General features: G+C 38.4%; 2 protein-coding genes across 2 annotated transcripts in view; both read right to left on the bottom strand.

Annotated features, from left to right (window-relative positions):
- mlpha (melanophilin a) overlaps positions 1-5,424 on the bottom strand; it is an 88,294-nt gene extending 82,870 nt beyond the window's left edge. The window contains exons 1-4 of the mRNA XM_020934465.2: positions 5,323-5,424; positions 3,368-3,470; positions 2,899-3,077; positions 1,035-1,176 (exon numbers count right to left, since the gene is read on the bottom strand). The gene's annotated coding sequence lies outside the window, so the exon portion shown is untranslated. The remainder of the gene's footprint in view (positions 1-1,034; positions 1,177-2,898; positions 3,078-3,367; positions 3,471-5,322) is intronic.
- A 7,700-nt stretch (positions 5,425-13,124) lies between these two features.
- On the bottom strand, positions 13,125-20,990 carry LOC110168972 (interleukin-21 receptor-like). The gene is made up of 8 exons (XM_020934468.2): positions 20,879-20,990; positions 20,549-20,641; positions 19,535-19,640; positions 19,252-19,436; positions 15,758-16,060; positions 15,553-15,628; positions 15,147-15,240; positions 13,125-14,062 (listed from the first exon to the last, which is right to left on the bottom strand). The coding sequence occupies exons 2-8, from the start codon at positions 20,604-20,606 to the stop codon at positions 13,574-13,576; spliced, it is 1,311 nt and encodes a 436-aa protein (XP_020790127.2). The 5' UTR covers positions 20,607-20,641; positions 20,879-20,990; the 3' UTR covers positions 13,125-13,573.
- Between the last annotated feature and the right edge of the window lie 342 nt (positions 20,991-21,332).

Raw genomic sequence — 21,332 nt, 5'->3', positions numbered from 1 at the left:
GGTTTGTCCCTATCAACTCGTGATGGCCCAAGATATAAGTTCACAGGAAATAATAGTGGAAAAAAAGGTAGCAAAAAACATCCGGAGGGGTGAACCTGGCTCCCGGCCTATTATATCTTTGGGTTAAGGGAAACACAGGCGTTCAGATCGCCTGATGTAAGTCCTGTGTAGATGTAGGTCGTCAGGGGCAGCGATCTGACCCAGAGCTCTGTATTAGAATTGTATTGAATAGGGAATAAATTCTTTGTGATTTTAATTAGAGCCCGACCGATATGGATTTTGCTGTGGCCGATATGAAACCGATATAATGGGAGTTGGCGCTGCCGATAGCCGATATAATGGCCGATATATTTAGTGATGTAAAAATTCACTGTAAATGTTGAATTGTTTAAAAAACTTAGGTTTGGCTCTGGTGGATTTTAAATTGGGTTTATTTAGGCAACATTTATTGTTATTCTGCCTCTTTACATCATATTTACAGACAGTAGGTTGGCTTAATGGCATTTTTGCATCACATTCTAGACACTAGTGATGGGTATTCCAGTTCTTTTTAGAGAACCGGCTCTTTTGGCTCGGCTCACTAAAAGCTGCTGGTTCTTTTGGCTCCCAAGTGGCTCTTCAGATTGTTTTGTTGCAAGCAGGACTAAAGCACGTCTAAAGCAGGACTGAATCAGGACTGAACCAGGTCTAAACCAGGACTGAAAAAGGACTAAACCGGGACTTATTTATTTTATGCTAAACTACAGTCAAATATGCTAGTTTTTTTTTGTTTTTGTTTTTTTTATCCTACGTACACGCAAATTTCTCAAAGTTTCGTTTTTAGCCGCTGTCATACCACGAATCTGCACGCGGCATGAAGAGAAAAAAAGTGAGAGAAAGAGAAAACACGGCTCCCAATAAGGATCAGGTTCCGGTCGTTCCCTTCAAAGAGTCTAAGAGTTCTAGGAGTCATTTCGTTCGCGACAGACCCATAACTAGTAAAGAAACTAGCGCTATTAGCCTTTATATATATATATATATATAAATATGCTTACTTGCTTACTTTGCCCTGGAGGAGCAGCTCAAAATCCAGCCAGTTTTTCAGATACATATGGCCCTCATAGTTAGTGGTCCAAGTGATGTTCCACAGGTTTGCTGTCTGTGTCACTACTGGGGCATAAGGGGCACGAGTTTGTACTGCAGACAAAAACAACAAATACAATTATCTGCTTGTGTGTTGTAAACTAGGGATGCACCTAAGGCTTTAAGTACCTACCAATACCCAATTTAACCCTGGGATGCATGGCCTACCAATACCTACCAGAATCAATGTGTTTTTGCAGGAAACAAATTTTGGTTTGATCATTTTTGACATGTTAATTTATCACTTTTTATTCACATTTTATCACAAAACAGTCAAACAATAAATCAGGTATCAAAAAAATGTCAAAATCCATTGCATGTCCATCTAATAATAATGATAATGCATCACATTAGCTGGTGAGCTACTACTGTAGCCACAGCTGCTCTGGGGCAGACTGGCAGAAGCGAGGCTGCCAATCTGCGCCATTGGTCCCTCTGACCAAAACTATCTCACACACACACACAACACTTTCCTACTAGGCAATGTGGGTGGGTAAACCAACAAATGTTTCAGTATCGATAATGATATTTGATGCCAGTATTGGATTGGTGCATCCCTATGATGCAAACACAGCATTTGACCATCCAGATAATACAACATTGTCCCCCCTCCCATGCTCTGCAACTATACAAGATTAGAGTAGGTGCCAGGCGCTTCACTAGCCCAAGAAGGGGTATTTACTTTATATGTCATCCACATACTAGTATATGTTTGAGTAATGTAGAAATTTCTCCCAGGCCCTCTTCAAACCCTTCTTATGGTTATCAGTACATAGTAATAATGCTGCAATAAATAGTAACATCCTACTTTTAGGTGATTTTGAACTTGATCAGAGTAACTGTTTTGACAAATTATATATCAGTGCCAGTGGTGGACCGTGCATTTCACACCTAGGCCTTCAGTAGTGTTTCATCTGAAACAATCCACTCCTCAATAACTATTTTATGGTTATAAAAGCCATCTTAATATACAGAAACACAGTATAAAGAGCTGTGGAGATTTCATACACAGAGAAGTGAGGAGAGGGGGATGCACGGTGCATGGAGAAGAAGTGAGGAGCGCTGGAGTGCTAAACCAGGACTAAACCAGAACTAAACCAGGACTGTTTGTCGGAATGGGCCTGAAGGTGTGCCCGCGTAGACTGTCGGGTGACTGCAAGTGAAAGGACCAGGCCGGGGCTCCGCATGGGGCTCTGTGCAGCTGTCGCCCGATCCGCTTTGTGGACACCTTGGTCTGCGAGCTCTGCGTTCGCTCTCTCGCTCTCTCAGTTCTGATTTAGAGCTGGTTTAGTCCTGTTTCTGCTACAGATGCAGTTTGCTGCTTTGGCTGGTCCGCTATCTGACTGTCCAGTCAATGGCTCTGAATCTGGTGACATTGCCGTACTCTGCTAGAAGGCCATGGCGATACCAACTCAATATCTGATTGGTTGAAGCAACAGTTTCATGGACATTTATTTTGTGTTCGAGGGCCTGCATAATGGATTGTGAAGGCCTCAGACTTCTTTGAATTTGACTCTGCCTGGCAACAAGTGATGGCTGAAATGTGACTGGTCAAATGTTTTAATATGAAAATGCTTGTCTGGAAGCAGCACAACCATTGGAAAAGCTCTGAAACGAACTGGACAGGCCATTTGGAATTATTTAATAATAATAATATAATTAACATAAGTCTGTGATTCAGATATTTTTTTAGGCCAGCAGAGAAGGCCTTGCAGACCCCGACGGCCCACCACTGATCAGTGCAATTAACTAATAGAACCCATGTGTTTTACTTACTGCATTTTGCAGGCTCAAAATTGGGCTGCACTGGGACTTTGGACAAATTGTGCTGGAGATCGATGGTGAAATTAGCATCAGCGGACATGCAGTCTCTGGGGATTTTCCGAGCACATCTGTATTCACCGTAGGTCTGCACCAACTCACACGTGAACTCACTCTTTCTCTCTGAACAGTTACTGAAATAAAAAGACCCTTTATAAGTGCCACGATATATAAGGTGAGGTACATTTTACACTGTTGTCAATTTTATCCTTCAGTGGCTGGAGCAAGAGACAAGAGAGAGCAGAAGGCGCCCGACAACCCATCTCCAGATATTGGGCTAGACTTGGTCAGGACTTCCTTAGTTGGAGGATTTTATAATGTCCCTCAAACGAGAAGGCATTTTTAAAGTGAAGGATAAGCAATGCAACCTTTTGCACCTCTGTATATGCAGACCTGCATTAAAGAGGCATTTAGAAGGCCTTACCCACTGAAGATCAGAGTGTAGGGGCTGGAATCTCTTGTACCAGTGATCTTCAGCACACAGGAAAGCGAGTCCCAGTAATCAGTCACACAGTTGCACTTAGCATCTGAAAAGACACATTTTAAGTGGACTGCGGTGCTGGAACATGGGCCTCATTCATGAAGCAATCCTATAAAATTTGTACTTAAGGTCTTCTCATGAACATTTTTTTGGCATTCACAATATGTTTTCTTAACTGAAAATGTTCTTCTGGAAGAACAAATCAACAGTGAGGAGCACTCATTATATAATAATTCCTCCATGATGGTATGTAATATATTTTCTTAAATTATTTCCTATAAAAAGTATTACTATGTGATCCAATAACATTTATGAGGAGTTCTATACAACATGAAGTCTATAGGGTCAGACAGTCTGTGGTGAGCCTCAGTCTGTCCCAGCCTCAATGTTCTCCATATTGACCTCTGCTACAGCTCTGTGTCTGGTCACCAGGCTGGACTCAACACCCCTATCATCCCCCTGACCCTCCATGACCAGAGTGTACTATATGTACCCCAACCCTTCCCTCTTTATTTATTCCAGGTCTGCAACTCACGGAAAGCGTGATAAAAATGATGAAAGCAGCTGCTTTTTTCAATAAGTTTATCACTGAATATTCTCTTACTGTGTGCTCATGTCAACTTAGACATTTTAAAACGCAGCTAAAGCTGCAAAACAGCAGTAGCCTGTAGACATGTGCCACCTGTCTTACTTGGTCACTCTCTCCCTCGTGCTTTCACATGTCATAATGGGTTCAGAGGGCATTTCCTACTAAATACATATACATTTTTATGTAAAAGAAATGTAAATGAGTGCTGCGGTGTTCATAGCTGGATGTTGGTGAAGTAGTGCAACTGTCATTCAAGAAAGAATGTAGATGCTTAAGAAGGCTTTGTGAATCTGGCTCAGAGTTCTCTCAGCATCTTCTTATAAAGTGGAAGTTACTAAAAATTTTTCAGAAAAGATTCATGAATGAGGCTCTTTGTTCTTCATTTAAACTAGCCACTGAGCCAGTTGCTTAAATGCACACACATCTCAACAACTTCATAGAGAAGTGTCAATGCAAGACTTGTTCACAAACTCGAGAGAAGCCATCTTGAGGTGCTCTTGCTGTGCATTTTAAATCCGACCCAAGCAGTGGTCGGCTCAATCACAGGGCCTCTATGCACAGGTCTAGGGGTTTCAGAAAACATTATTGCAACCCTAAGCGGCAGGCTTTCAAGGGGCAAAACAAACATGGCGGCGCTGGTGAACTGTGATGTCCTTAATACTCAAATTTGTATTACAAAAATGGCTAAATTAGTTTATGGACATCTTCCCTCTCCAGCATGACTTGTTTTGGTTTTACTTGGCACAAGTTGGATACATCATTTTGACAGGTTTGCTGTGATTGGCTAAAAAGACACACACTGATTGTTTCTTTTTGCTCGAGGCATTCTGCTGCAAGTCCCTTCTTTTTCTAAACGTTTCAGTGAGTGTCGTTCCATTTGTGTAATTCAATTCAGAGTGATACACATGTCAGTTTTCACTCCCCTTTTATACATCTATATACTGATTGAATTTAAATTGTTGGCAGATATGCACAATACATGTGAATGTCCTTTTTCAATGGCAAAAAGTGACAAGTTTACATTGTGCGCTGCATGAGCAAGGGATGATTATTCTTGGCTTGCAGCTGTATTTTTGTAATTGCAGTTGATAGATTATTTTTGAAATAATAAATATAACACATACAACATTAACGTTGCAATTTTCTTTCATTCTATTGCATAATGTAATGTAATGTAATGTATCTTTTGGTTAAAATAAAAATAAATGCTAAATACTTGTATAATAGTAGGTTATGATGCCTAACAGGCCAGGCAACACAGGCAGCAATGACAATGATACAAAAGCAAAATAAAATATTTGTGATTTACCTATGAAGGGTGTGGATCCAGCCATTGTAATGAGGTAGAGGAGCACCCATCCTAGCTCCGAATGCACCATTCTTCATCAGAAAAATCAAGAGGCAAGAAGACTTGAGAAGAGCAGAGTATTCTGCTTGGGGTTATCTGCAGTAGAATTGATTATATCAGAACTGAGGAAGGCTATTGCACGTAACAACTTTATCGTTAAGCCTTGTGGTTAAACTCTGCACCCATCATTTATTCTACAGAAACTGACAACTGAATGGAAAAAGTGACTTTTATTTGAGGTTAAGAACCCTTTCTCTGTTTGCTCTATAGAGTTGGTTGCCCCAGGTGTATTACTCAGCTCACTGTCATATGCTGCTATCTGGGTAGAAATGGCCTTCAGTAGTTTTCAAAATGCATTCTTAAGGGAGACACTGCAGGTGAATAGGGACAATTAAAAAATTTTGAGATATTAATTTGAAACTTTTCCGTAGTTTACCCACAGAAATGTAACAAAAATGTATTACAAGTTTTTCATCATGGCATGTTTTCATACAAACGTGTTAAATGGCCAAAATTAGGCATTTTTGGAACATCCACAACTGGAACATGAAAAGAACCAGCATTAAATTGCTTCTTTATGTTGATAAATTAGACACTAAAAATATACAAGAGGGGGATTGTGAATATCCCAATGGAGTTAAAATTTAAATAAATCAGGCTTGGAATTAGATATCAAAAATCCTTCTGTGTGTTTTGTAGGTAAGTAAGTACATGAGTGGAAATGTTGGTTTATAATGGTGCTACTTTAAGGCATGATCCTTATGGGTGATATTTTGCCTGTAGTGTCTCTCCTTAATAGAAAAAAAAATAAAATAAAATCACAGACAATAATTTGTCAGAAGCATAGGGGGCATCATATTAGGTTCCACCAGTGTCACATGTCACCAAGCAATACAATTTGAAACAAAGAATTCTAATATAATGAGGATCAGTGATCAAATTCATGTTAATTGTATTTATATATTTTGACAGCAGTTATTATGTAAGTGAAATATGAGTCTTGTACCTTATTAATGTCTGAGATTTGGGGGTTAAAGCTACTATCTGTAAGTTTATTAGATTTTATTTATTTATTTTTTTTTTACCAGTAGATGCAGATGTGAAACCTGTTCCCCCTCCTCCCTCCCCTCACCTGTGTTTGTTCTGAATTGGTCAAATCATATCTCCTAGCTCCTTTACCTTTGGTGCTACATCAGGTGCATTTGAAGAATCTGACCATCTTAAATAACTTGTTCTATGGTGGTGTTTATGTGGTACTTTGTGTTGTGTTGTCCTGTTTTTTGATAAAACATGTTTTCCCCTGCCCTAAGACAAATTTCTCCCATGGGTGACAATAAAGGATTATCTTATCTTACACTACGTGACCCCACAGCTGTTTTATAAAAAACTACCCACAGAAGGGACTACAAAAAGCGCTCCTCATTCTCCTCTACTGCTCTAGTTTTAATTTAACAATGCACATAAATGACACCAGTGTTTGCATATGATGCTTCTGTTGAATAAGAAAGGTCTGCAATAAACCCCACACATGTTTACAGATCAGACTGATCACCGGTACCTTCCTTCATCTATAGAGTATGAGGAACAGGGGAACATGAGTAACCCCACCTTGCTGGTTTAATACTTAATTAAGTTGTGGTTATGGGTAAATGTATTTAATCCTTTTAATTTGTATATTTGTTCAAAAATGCAAATATGAAAGACTGAAACATATGTTAAGGCCTTGTGTGCACTACATACATTTCACAATATGAATCCATGTCACCAAATATTAATATAATATAAAGTATTCAATTTAGTTACCTTTGCACACCTGAGCTGCACAGTCACTGCAGCACTTTCAGTATGAAATGGCTAGGCTACTAAAAGGAACTAAAAAAGTTCCTACAGTATGAGCATCCACAGGACACAGCCTATATCTGCAAAAGATTACCTTAAAAGCATACATGTTTCACACAGTGGTACCTTTAAACATACATAAGATTTCAGTGGTTAAACAACTCAATGTGTAATAGTCAAACAAATATATAAATTCAATGTGTAACATGCACATGTGATGCACTCAAGAAACTTCACCATTTGGTACAGCCTTCAGTATGTATGTATGTATATGTGTGTGTGTGTGTGTGTATATATATATATATATATATATATATATATATATATATATATATATATATATATATATATATATATATATATATATATATATATACACACAGCACAGAGGCACTGACCCTGGGCACTCGAGCAATAGAGGCCCAGATCTACCACACCAGACAAGACCCACGGTGTAGACTGTGCAAAGAGGCTCCTGAGACAGTCCAGCACATAACTGCAGGGTGTAAGATGCTGGCAGGGAAAGCATACATGGAGCAACATAACCAAGTGGCGGGCACAGTGTACAGAAACATCTGTGCAGAGTACGGGCTGGAGACCCCAGGATCAAGGTGGGAAACACCTCCAAAGGTTGTGGAGAATGACCGAGCCAAGATCCTGTGGGACTTCCAGATACAGACTGACAGAATGGTGATGGTGAACCAACCAGACATAGTGGTGGTGGATAAGAAACAGAGCAGAGCCGTGGTGGTTGACATCACAATACCAAGAGATGGTCATATCAGGAAAAATTAACACGAGAAGCTAGAGAAATACCAGGGGCTCAAGGAAGAGCTGGAGAGAGCCTGGAAAGTAAAGGCATCAGTGGTGCCGGTGGTGATCGGAGCACTCGGGGCTGTAACCCCCAAACTGGAAGAGTGGCTTCAACAGATACCGGGAAAAACAATGGACATCTCAGTCCAGAAAAGTGCAGTACTGGGAACAGCAAAGATACTGCGCAGAACTCTCAAGCTCCCAGGCCTCTGGTAGAGGACCCGAGCTGAATGAGGGTGAGAGAGACCTACCACCGTGGAAGGTGAGAAACACATTATATATATATATATATATATATATATATATATATATATATATATATATATATATATATATATATATATATATATATATATATGTATATGTGTATATGTATGTATGTATATATATATGTATATATATATGTATATATGTGTGTGTTAGGATAAAAAACTAGGCTTATGTGGTGTATAACTACTGCTATGATGTTATTGATATACTGCTATATTTTATTATTGTACTATTAGAATTCACTATACAATGACCCAGAAAACAGGGACCAGATTACAGATGAGGGATGCAGAGATAGGTTCAGTTCATCTACAAGATATTCTATTTCTATCTATATGTCTAATCAATTAACTAAATAGGGCAAGGACTTATTGATAGGGATATGCTGACTCACGACTCATCACCCTGGTCAGAGCAGCAAGAGGGGAGTGAGATGAATCTGGGGGATCCTTGTCACAATCGGATAAGATTGTACAATGTGCCAAGAGGCCTGGCTGCACTGCCAAGAGGCACTAAGTCTAAAACCACGGTCGCCTCCCACTGTAGTTTGCGTATAAAAATCATTGTATAGGCGTAAATATTCAGTCTCTGCATGGGAATGTCAGCACAGACTCCTTGTACAAGTATGACTTTGGAATAAGTAAATTATCTGGACTTTATTTCTGTTTCAACTGTATTTTTTTGTCTAAGCAGAAACTAACGAACACGCGGGGAAAAGGCTTATTTGAGTTAAATGTGTGCACCGTTACACTGTTCAGGTATTTCTCAAAACAGTAATTCATGTTTCATGAAGGGCACGTCAAATCCAAAATTGAGCTACCTTCTTTTGGCCAAAAAATAATTAGAGTTTTGTTATCTGAAGTCACCAATGTAAAGCTGCACTGAGTGATGTTTGTTTGTCTGCCATCTGCACTATAAACTGTACATATATATCTGCACATGGCTCTGAGGAGCTCACCACTGTCACCAGTTCTCTGATTGTTCACTTTGTTTGGAAAACTAACAGTATGTAGCCTACTAGAGAAATTGTAGACTGTTTAAATATGTATTTTATTGTGCTATTGTATTTTCTAAATGAGGATAATCAGTGTTGTGTTATAAAAATACAAATGAAGACAATCAGACTTACTATGCATCTACATGATCATAATAACTGAAGGGTTTCTGAAAACTACTTTTACCTTCCCGTCGTGTTCGGGTCAAATCTGACCAATTTACAACTTAAAACACTCATAAATATGTGTTTTACATTTGATTGCCTCAAGGCCTTATAATATCTTCCACATTATGCACTTAAACATATAAAAGTGATGATAAGCTCATTCATTGAATTTTGAGTGTTTTAATCAACCTTGTTGTGGTGTTCCCAGTCAAAAGTGGCTGCCATAGGAAATGAATGGGTATCCAGACTATATTCATCCATCAGACAGAAAACATCCCCATACACACCACCCCAACTCACTCACACACACACACACACACATATTTCAGACTGAACAATGTCTTTTACAGGTACACATCTCTTTCCCGTGCTTATGTGCCTATCCCCCAAGTGAACCACACCTTCCTCACTAATCAATGTATCATCTTCACACAGACTCCATATATAGAGCTTGATGTTTGCCTTGCACTCCTTTTACTCTGAGCACAATGAGTAGACAAATGGCCAAGTGGTTCTGTCGAAGAGGTTCTGGTCCAGGTTTCTGAACATGATGAAGAGGGCATTGAAATTGAACCAGAGATAGAGGAGGATGTCTCGGAAGTAGAAGACAACACAGATTTTGATCCAGACTTTGAGGAGACTGACCAGTCAACAGATGGAGAGGGAGAGGCACCTGAGTAACAGGCACCTGAGGAGACATTCCAGTCCAAGAGTGGACACTTTCTCTGGTCTTCATTCTTCCAGGACAGAGGAAGTAGAGAGAGAGTGGAAAACATCATAAGATGACACCAGGGCCAACACAGTTTGTGACATCTCATGTGAATGACATCAAGTCTTAGCCAGGATGGCACCACCTAGTGACTCCGCTCAATGTTATTTCTCTCCAGAGACTAGGTCGGGAATCAGAATACACCAGCCAATCAGAGAAGAGCCATACATTCTTTGTTGGCAACGATTCCCGAGCTTAATATACCAGTTTGCCCCTTTAGCGGCGCATTACATACGTCATGACTAAATAGCAATGATTGGTTAAATAATAAAAAAAATACCTGCCTACTGTTGAGCAAACGAATCCTAATGCTGCGAGGTCAGATGTTTCCACCAAGTGAAACCGGCTGATGAATCAGGCTAATCAAGTCCAGCTTTACCAGAGTCCACTGAGGGAATTATAACGGAGATGACAAACCTGGAGGTGAAGCGTGTGTTGGGGCCACCTGGAGACACACACACGCACACACGACTTCATGTTGAGTTTGGTTTTTGGTTTTCCATTTATTTTTTTACATTACATGTTCATTATGTTATACATTTTCAGTGCCTATTTGTATTTTCAGTGCAGTTATTTTATGTCTAATTCTATAAATTCATGTTAAACACTACTTTGAGACATTGTTCACACCTAAAGAACGTTGAATAAAAATTTGGTGGCAAAAAATGTTTTTTGTGCTAATTTAAGTGCAGTTAAAACAGCAGGCAATTTTGATTGGGAACATTAAAGTAAGGGATGAGCGGTCAACACGACAGAGGGGTTAAACCAGGGGTGGGCAAACTACGGCCCGGGGGCTGTATGCGGCCCTTTAAACCTTTTAATCCGGCCCGCCGAACTGGAATAAATTATAATAATAAACCTTGTTGATGTTTTATTTGTCATGCATTTCTGGCGTTTCCCAGTAGACGGCACACTATATATACATTGAGGTGCGGTGTATTATGTTGGCCGCAATGCTTTATGGGAAAGTGTTCTTACAGGAGTCATTCGGACCATGAGTGAAGTAGTTTGTGTTCAAGATATATGACTGCACTGTTTCCAGTTTAAGCTGGTAAAAATCAAATCCAGGAACCTCTCAGACTCTATGTTGTAATTATTAATGCATAGAACATCATAGAATGTGGTTTAACTGCACTTGCAGGTGTGTGCGTGTGGATGTATGGTGTGAGCTTTGTTTTCAAGCTGCTTAACAGTCAGATTTGAAAACGGTTAGCAGATGATATTTATTCACCTGTGGTGTGCAGTGGAACAGGTCTTTTATGTGTTTTGAATTTTTCACGGCGTGTAGTGGGCATCAGAAGTCCTACATAAACTTGAATAGGAAGGTAATTAAGCCGAGCTCTTAACATGTTATGTCTTGTCTTCTGTCCGGCCCTTCAGTCAGATTTTAGGACCCTATGTGGCCCGCGAGCCAAAAGGTTTGCCCACCCCTGGGTTAAACACTTACACTTACACTGATGTGCTCCTCATTTTTCTTTTCATCCAAAAAGTCTCTCTCAGTAATCCCATGGAGAAAGGGTTTCAGTTCTGTCAGCTACAAAAAGAAGTTCCATCAAACACAATGCAAGTGTCCATTATAAGGGGCATTTATAAACTGGTTATTATTTTAAGACACAAACATTAAAATGATTAAAATAATTGCCTAATTTACTCTTAAAGGGATAAGAAATACAAAAACATGTAAAAAAAAAATCTAGATTAAAATGGTAGAAATAAAGGATATTTGATTTTCTTTTCTTTGTACCATAAAATGTACCATTCTGAATATTGGTGATTTTAGATTGAAAGGAAAAGGTGGTTCCAAAAGTCGCAACCAAACAAATCACATATCAGCAGAAAGCCCTGGGTGTGCTCTACAAAGTACAATAAGTCTATCTCAAAACACTTTATAGTGAGTTAACCAGACTATCTTTTAAGGACATTAGGGTAAGACTTAGGGTTGGGGCTATGGTTAGTATTACAACCAGGGTTAGATTTAACCTTAGGGGTATTAGGGTTAGTGCGGGATGCGGCGTTTTGCTAGGTACGGCATTCGCAAGTGCGTTTGCCGGACATGTCGTAGACAGCGCAAGGGCCGATCATCGCCGCTTGCGGCTATATTTCTCATTCTTATTTAAAGTTGGGTTTATCCGGGTAATTGTATAATGTTTGAGGCAATGAAACTTTTAACACATTACAAACTCTTGATGCAGATTGGTTGTGTTTGCAAAGTTTCATTCATGTTTTACATTTTATGACTGTATGGTGCCCTTTATATATACTTTATATATAACATTATCTGAGGCACTTTGGGACTCAGTGGGTGCCATCTAGTGGTGTTTTGTGAGAATACAACAGGACTTTTTACACATCTGATAAAAAATAAATAAATAAATGAATAAATAAAGATAACAATAAAAGATTAAGCACTTCCAATTAGAGGCTTGGAAAAGCAAGAAGAGCTTCGTATCTCAAACGAAGCACCTTCTGTAATAGAATGAATGTTCTGTACTCCAGACTGACATAGGATAAACATGTCAATAGAATGCCCATGAGAAAATTCATGGAAAAGTTTCAGATATCAGGAGAATAATTAGGCCTAACTTTAATGGAATACAGTTTTATTTCTGTAATCCTCATTATATGAGGATTCTTTTTCCAAATGTCATTACTGTGTGACTCTCTTACACCTTTTTTTTCTGAGGCTTGTTCTGTAATTTTTTATTTTTTTTTTATACATTTTTGGTAACCTGTAACCAAACAGGGAAAGTGAACAAAAGATCCTGAACTTGTTATGTAATGCTGATGACTAAATAATAGTAAGAAAGGTAACAAAATAATGGGTGGAGACCTATGTGGCAAGTCGATCCAAAACACCGTTTGGTATATGTTCACAAGCATAAGGGACCTTCAGTGAGAAACAGCAGCACATATTTTTTAATCTTTTATTTACCAACACTCATTCTCAGTGGTAACCTGGCCAAACAACAGCACAGCAATAAGCATTAACATGACAAAAATATATTTCAAATACAACATATGTGACCATTACTTTGATACTGACAACATTTACTTCACTTAGTTTTGACTTAATATTAACACAGTTTCACAAAAATAGATTTTCCACCTTAGGTGACAATCCTCCGGGGGTTGAGACAGTAATAGACATATTAAATTCACAATTTCACACCCACTTCAGTCTGATGTGTTAAAATGAACCAAAATTGATAAAAAATATTGTTTATTTGTTTGTTTGTTTGTTTGTTTTGTTTGTTTTACAATGTGGAGAAGGATCAAAGGCTGTTGGTACAACCTTTTAGTGGTTTGAGTTTCCCCTCATTTACTGAGTAACTGGGGCTTTTACAGTAGAAAAATTTTTTTTATGTATGTCTCCATTGTTTCACATAATTGGAGTGATAGAGATCACAAAGCTGTTCTACACTGGGTTCTAAAGTTGTCTGCTGCTGTGGGTAGAATAGGTGCCCTGCAGCTGAGGGGCTGCTGCACTCTTCAAAACCACTGTCTATGGTGTCAAGATCCATCAGTGGGTAGTCACTTCCAGGTAAACCCTCATCAAGATCCTGGAGAACATTCAGGGTGCTCAGATTTAAGTGTGGCATTTCCTTTGGATCACTGTCTACCACAGTTGTCCCACTGCTTGCCTCATGGGGATAATTAGAATTCAACAAGCAGTGGGAAAGTGGGTCTGCACTGCAAACTGTGGATATCGACAATTGACCGAGACTCTGGATTGAGCTGGGGCCTAGAGGAGACTTATACAAAGACAGAGGGGTTGGTTCTAGCTTCACATCCATCACCATATCCATCTTCAGAGAGTTGTGTTCAGTGAATGCAGGCTTCACCCATGCCTGTCACACACAAAAACAACAATACCATCCCTCAGCAATTACTTAAAAATATGAATATATGATTAAAGTTTGTCTTTTTATAATTTTGACACAAAATTACATTAAATGAATCTAGCCATGCTTTATTTATTAAGCTCTTTGAATACAAAAAATGTAACACAAAGTATTTTACAGTCCTTCACCACCTTCCAGCCTTCTAGCTACCCTGCCCCCACCACTGCCTGACTCTACACAATCATACAATTTACAGACAGTCACATGCACACACACATGCTACACTATACCAATACAAATAAATAAGGCTGAGTACAGGCAAACTAGTTGAGGAAGAATCATTAGATGAGCTGTCTGCACTGTGTTTGTTAATGCAAGTCCACTAAGTTGACTTATGACAAATATTAAATTACCTTTCTAAACTTTACATGCTGAAATGACCAAACATGAATTTCATCCATGTTGTTAAATTCTACTCACAACTCACACAACTCTTACAGATCAGGCTGAATATTTAAATATCCAGTTGTGCCTAGCTCTAAATAGTATTACAAAATGCACAATTTAAATCCTTACACAAACTGTTCTCATATGTAGATTAGGTATTCTACACATCAAATGTCACAGTGTCACAGGGGCTTTTTCCGCCTTCTCTGGTGCCCCTGAACTGACTCATGCACATCTGCAGAGTATAAAGGGAAAGTCCCCACAAGCAGTGGCTACTAACATGTTTTTTTTTTTTCTTCGTCTTCTTTACGGGTGCACTCACACTCAAACCAACACCAACAAAACTGTGCCTAAAGGTGGAAAGTTCCACATTTACCAGGCAGTAGTTGAAACCAGCAATAAATATAAAACAGCTGTAAGCAAGAAGAGAAAAGGGATAACTTGACCTAATGAACATAATTGCAAGTGCACACTTAAAGTGGTTGTAACTGATTTTGTTCTGTATAGTTGAGCAAAACTAGTTTTACCCCAGAATTTATAAGCAGCTCTTAAGGACTACTGCAAACTGTTGGTGTGACAGCTAGGTGTGTTTTTCATGTTTTGAATACAGTAAAAATGTGTTGCAACTCTGCTACAGTCTTACCTTAAAATCACCTTGGTAAATGTTGTACAGGGGCTTAAAAAATTCTCTAGGATTTGGGATGAATGTAGATCTCTGAAACCTCTTCTGCCAATACCTACAACAGATATTGGGGATTGGGTTAGATGTTTCAATTAAGTATCATTAGCAGATGAAAAGAAACATCCAGGACATTGTTTTTTGTTTTCTAGACAGACTCATCAGAAAATACCTCATATGTTGCTGTAATTGTTCCTACTGCCATGTAGTTTTAAATTACATAATCACTCATATTCTCATATGTACATTTTTGATTATCTAATATGCTACTTGTTTAAAGGTGTGTGAATACTGTGTTATCATATTGCTAAATAAGTTGTTCTTGTTATTATTATTATTATTATTATTATTATTATTATTACATACTTACATAGCTTTTGGAAACCCCACTGACAGGAGCAAAATTAAGAATGAGACTGGGATGAGCCAATAATAATGATTATTTCCTGAGGAAAAAAAAAGAAGTCATTTAGAAATCCATCCCTTTTACTTTTTTTTTTTTTTTTTTTTAATCCTGGCCCGTGTTGCAGGAGGAAATGTGATATATTAATGAAAAGCGCCAGATGAAGCAGTACCTGCAACTTGATCCGTCCATACTGTGGTGGGACCCCAATCACTCCATGGTCCCTGGTATCGGAAGAAAGGGCACAGCTTGGCCTGTACATCCACTCCATAGTAACCACCTGGAGGCAGCCTCAATTGTTCCAAGTGGACAACAGACTCTTTGCTCTCCAGAATGATCTCCTTCTGTAGCCCTAGCATGGTCCTGATACGGACTTTAAACACCAAACAGTACTCTGGGTTTTTGGTGCTCCAGCTGATGGTATAGGTCCCTTTGGTATTATTCACTTGGATATTGAATGGAGGCCAAGGTTTTACTGCAAGACAACAGAAAAGTGTTAGATTTTATTGACATTACTTTTAGAACATTCATTTTTTTCCACAAGAAATACCTGTCTCTTCACCAACCAAAACAAGTGTCAACTAACCTTGAATGAAGAGCTCCCCATTGTCTAACTGCTTCCTCATCTGAAACATTTATTTATTTATTTATTTATTTATTTATTTATTTATTTATTTATTTATTTGAGACAGGGACAGCACACAGGACTTGACAACAGTACTGCCCTCTTTACACCTGCCATAGGTTAGCTAAAGATCTTTTACACCAAATTTGCCTTGAGATGTCTAGATGTCTTTTTTTCGAGGGGTCCTCATAGTCACAATGACAGAAGACAGATACAGTAGGGCAGACAGTAGGCTACATAAATTCAGGAAAAAAAAAAAAAAAACACTCTGACTCATTGACATGTCCACATCCAAAGTTAGTATACAGAACAACTTGAATCTTCAACAGCTTCCTGCCCACAGCAGTTAGGCTGTTAAATCAGTCTCTGTTTGGACTCTATATTACTTTTGCCAGCTATCAGATGTTGCTTCCTGAGATATAATTAGTCTATCGGACCTGGCAAGTTGCTCAGACTGATCACTGCAAAAGGAATATAATAGAATATACTGGAGCTGAGCAAGAAAAACAACAAATCTGCATGCTGGGTCAGCAAGAGCATTAAATTCAGAAAGCAATTTCAATGGCCTCCTTCTCCTTCATCAACCAAAATTCGAAGTGTTCTTTCTTTCCTTCAAAGAAGGGTGTCCTGTGTGGGTGTGTGAAAGGGTCTGAAGGGTCTGAAGACTGACCATACCTCCTGTCGCCCAATGGTCTCAGGAAGTAACAAGAGCTTCAGGTCTCAGGAAGAAAGAAGAGCTGATACACATGTCAACAAGACAGCAAGACAGGGGCAGTTCTGAAGATGGCTTCCAGCTAGCAGCCTAAACATTTCAAGCTAAATACATGTCACTGATAAAGTTGACTGACTAAAATAAGAAGTTAATTATTTTACAGGTATCTGCTATATGCCACTGCATTGTGCCTGGAATAGGGGCCAGAGGATGTGTTTCTATGGGCATTCATGCTCCTCATTATACCCAAAGAAGTCCAACTTTGAAATATGTATCACCCATCTCTGCACCCATATATATTTATACTTTTGTAAGTTGTGTTGCGAAGAGGCAGTTTATTCATCTGGTTTCATTATCTTGTGTGTACCTCTTCATGCGGCTGGCTAAGTCTTGTAACTTTTGTTTGGCAGTTTTGAGTGCTTCAGGTAGGGCTTCTGGCTTTTTTCATTGCACCTTCCTGAGCCAGTTGATGGGTATTGTTTCTCATGGTTGTGTGGGTTTATTTTCTTGTGTTGATGCTTTACTGTTAATTGAATCATATCAAAATGTTTCTTGTTATGTTTTCTTTTTGTTGCTGCCCCAAATCAAGGTCCAAAGGGGGGCGTATGTGAACCTGGTAGCCTGATCAATATGTCTGCAAAATGTCCTTCAAAACAAGTTTTATCAAATATGTATGTGGACTTTCTTGTTTAAGTGAGCTAATCAATAAGTTAATATTTCAACAAGATGTCATGTATAAGAGCTGTCTATTCTGCTGTCATTGAGAGACGCTGGTGACCGAAATCCTGTAATCATTTGAATTGAGTTCTGTAAGCTGCCTGCGCTAAAATAAAGACATCGTAGACTTTCCTATCTCCTGAAGTTTTTTGCTTAGGAGTTACTTGCGTGTCGCGTCTGGGGAAACTGACAGTTGCTCTTATAGCCCAGCACCTCTAGGATCAGTTCTAAGATTTTTCTGAAACAAGGGGCCACATATTACATTCAGGGCCAAGTACAGGGTATAACCAAGCACACAAATGATTAATTCAGTACGGTGCAAATACAAGCATAGACAGTTTTTAAAAAAAAGCCCTCTACAGATCTGTTTCTTCTCCCATTAAGTTGTATTGACACAATAGGTCTACTGCCGCCAAGAGTTTGGGGGTGGAAATGCATCAGTGTTCTTTTCATCAGATGATTAACAGAACAGGGACACTTCAGCGGTGCTGCTACACCATTATGCATACCATTATGGTCATTATGCTATAATTTGTTTATAATTTATACCTCGATATCCTTTTCTTGCTTTTCTTTTTTTCTTGCTGATCTTTGCTCTTCAGGTAGTATTCTCTGTCTTTGGTTGGATCCTAACACGGTTGTTCCTTTTAGTGTCATGGCTTGTTATCTGGCACCGCATGTTGTGCTCCATATACATGATCGCTGGTCCAGGATAGTTGCAGTACCACTGTCAGAGAACTGCAATATGCGTTCCTGTGATGCGAAAGTGGTATGTTGGAGCTATGGACCTTCATTGCCAATTTAGCTGTAGGATTAGAAGAAACTTCATTTTTAGTTCTAGATGTGACTCTTGGGAGCTGCGGTGTGGGTGCTGGAACCATCGCCTTGCCCTTTTTCTTTTTGTTCATGTGTGATTGGACACGTCCCCTCAACTAAATTATGTGTAAAATTATACATAATTTATATTGTACAACTTATTTAACAATGGAACCTTCCCACTGTGTTATCAAGAACAAACCTGTGTGACCTTTTCAGTCATTATTTTTGAGGAATTTTAACATTGCATCGTTAAAAGTCTTTCAATACGATGCATTGTTATGGTACAGCAATAACAGAATGCATCAGTCCAGTTTACACAATGGAATAACTTATTAAGCTCTTTTACATTTTAACTCTTAACTAACTTGGTTTATGACAGAACCAAAGGCTTCTCAAGGAATTTTTAAAGGAGAAAGTATTATAGTCACAATTTTGTTAGCCTGTACAAAATATTGCAATAAATACCATACTGTGAGATGCATATTGTGGAAATATGGTACAGAGAAATTTGAATATTGTTACATCCCTAGAGCGGAATGGAGGCATTGTCATAACGGTAATCACAGCAAAGAGCCAGCACTTCCTATGTATAGCTGCAGATCACACTAGCCAGCTGTGGGGTTTTCATGCATTTGTACCAAAATGACTATGTGACACTGCCAGATCTTACACATATTATTAGTCAATAATAATAATAATAATAATAATAATAATAATAATAATAATAATAATAATAATAATAATAATAATAATAATTTTGTTAATGAGTAATTGAGTGTAAATGATGTCTCACCTGCATTTCTCAGTTTCCAATCAGAGGAGTTTGTGGTAATCATGGTCTGGTCTTGTGCACGAAGAGCATTGGAACTACACACGGTTTCCACATCTGCAATCTCTTCCATGATGTCAGGGTAGATCACACAGAAAGGCTCCTCTTTGCTCACTGTGCAGTTAACATTTAGTCTGAGATCATCATGTCTGCAAATGCATACAAAAGAAGTTTGGTTGTGCAAATTTCTAATTAATTTCAGTGACTATTACATTAAGCTATTCTTTCATCCATGAAGATACAATACCTGCAGTTTATTTGAAGCAGCAGTGTCTCTGGTGGCTCCAGACCACTGCATGAACAGTTGAGTAAGGTCTCATAGTCTGTAGAGCAGCTCACAGCACATGATTTAACTACAGCAAACACACGTACACAGTAAGAAAAAAATAAATAAATCAGATTTTAAAATGATAAACTGTAGTGCTGATGATGTTGATGATAAGTTATACTTTATTAAATCTATATTGTTTTGCCAACCCACATCTCTTGATTTTTGACATGATTACTAGCTTGATAATAAATACAAATCTATACAGCATCGAAACAGTGTACAGACAGAATTGAAATCGCAATTTGAATAGACACCATTGGCAAAATAGCAAAGCCTGCAACTTCCTCCACAACAATAAAATATCCTGTCTTATTCTGCATTAAAAGTACATGTGATTTCTGTAATAGTCATTTTATGTTTCAGTGTTTTTGTCAATTCTCAGTACAAATGTGAACTTTGAACAGAATATTATCATAAAAACAAAAACACAAAAATCATCAAAACTTGTCAGAAAAATCTCAATGACATATTTTAAAATTGTTCAGCGCTTATAAGGCTGGTCAGAAAGAGTCATGATGATCTATGACAGACAATGTTGTTGTAGAAAGAGGAAGGATTACTTTCAGTACAGGATGTAGAGACTGTGGTAATTTTGTCCATTCAAGTCATATTCTAAGATGATGACATAGGGCAGACAGAACTTGACATGTCAAAAAGCACCAAGCTGGAGGTGTCCTTCATACAGTAGTGCAACATCCCATGACATCCCATGACATTGAGGATTTCACTATTGTATAGTAATGGGAATGGTTAGGGATGGCCCCATATGAAATGTTTTCAGTATAATACCAGAGATTTGTCTTGATGCTGTGCCTGATAACCAATATTAGACAGCCTTTTTTGTTTGTTTGTTTGTTTTCTTTTGTAACACAGATTATTTTAGAGTCACTTTTCATAATGTTGAAAAGGAAAGTAACTTTGAAAACTTACCAGTGTAAATTAAAAGAGACAGTTTGGTTAGCAGCACAATGCCAGGTCTTACAGCCATGGTTAACAACTCAAAGGATTTTTCAAAATATCCCACTGAAAAAAAAAAGAAAGAAAGAAAGAAAAGAAAAACAGAAATAATGCTTTAGTTATGCTAGTAAAATTATTGTACGGGTTCTCAAAGCATTTACCATTCACATCAACAGTACAATATAGATTTCAGTCTGATTTACTATTCAGGTTATGAATACAACTTAAAATACACTATGTTTAACGTGTATATGCATTTAAAAATTTAGCCACTATGAATAAGAAATGAATAAAACCCTTTACCTTGTGTTAGAATGCTTATGTAGACCCAACTCCTATGAACAGTGTCAAAAGTGTGGGCCAACTCAACTCTGCTGCATTGAACTGCAATGACGTCAAAAGCGTGGGTCTGAGGATGTGGTTTAAGTGCCTTTCAGAAATGCGACAGCTGCTTCTCACCATAAGCCACTGTACGCTGTGACACAACATGAGCCAGCGTATTGTAAGCAGGAAGAAAAAAATCTATTGCTCGCTTCGGTTGTGAGCCCAGCTTTGTGCTGCTATAACATTGAGTGAGGTAAGTTAGGCAGCTGGTGAGAATCGATTCTGTTGTTTGCATTTAACTTTCAAGTTACAGCCAACGATAACACTGTCATCATCTACAAGATACCACACACACAGATACCAACAGTAAGAACTACTGCTTTGAAGATTCTAGAACAATATTATGCATAGAATACAATAACACAAAATTATA

The sequence above is a fragment of the Boleophthalmus pectinirostris genome, unplaced genomic scaffold (assembly GCF_026225935.1).
Source record: "Boleophthalmus pectinirostris isolate CB_2022bp ecotype Guang Dong unplaced genomic scaffold, ASM2622593v1 HiC_scaffold_6, whole genome shotgun sequence".
Taxonomy (NCBI): Eukaryota; Metazoa; Chordata; class Actinopteri; order Gobiiformes; family Gobiidae; genus Boleophthalmus; species Boleophthalmus pectinirostris.
Note: the sequence above shows the minus strand (reverse complement) of the source record. Positions and strands in the feature narration are given on the sequence as shown.

What these genes read in the sequence shown, in the direction of transcription:
- LOC110168972 (XM_020934468.2), bottom strand. Translation starts at nt 20,606, where the DNA reads ATGGCTGTAAGACCTGGCATTGTGCTGCTAACCAAACTGTCTCTTTTA. An exon ending in GTCTCTTTTAATTTACACTG is followed by an intron (nt 19,641 to 20,548) that starts GTAAGTTTTCAA and finishes TGTTTGCTGTAG; the next exon opens with TTAAATCATGTGCTGTGAGC. An exon ending in CTGCTTCAAATAAACTGCAG is followed by an intron (nt 19,437 to 19,534) that starts GTATTGTATCTT and finishes ATGCATTTGCAG; the next exon opens with ACATGATGATCTCAGACTAA.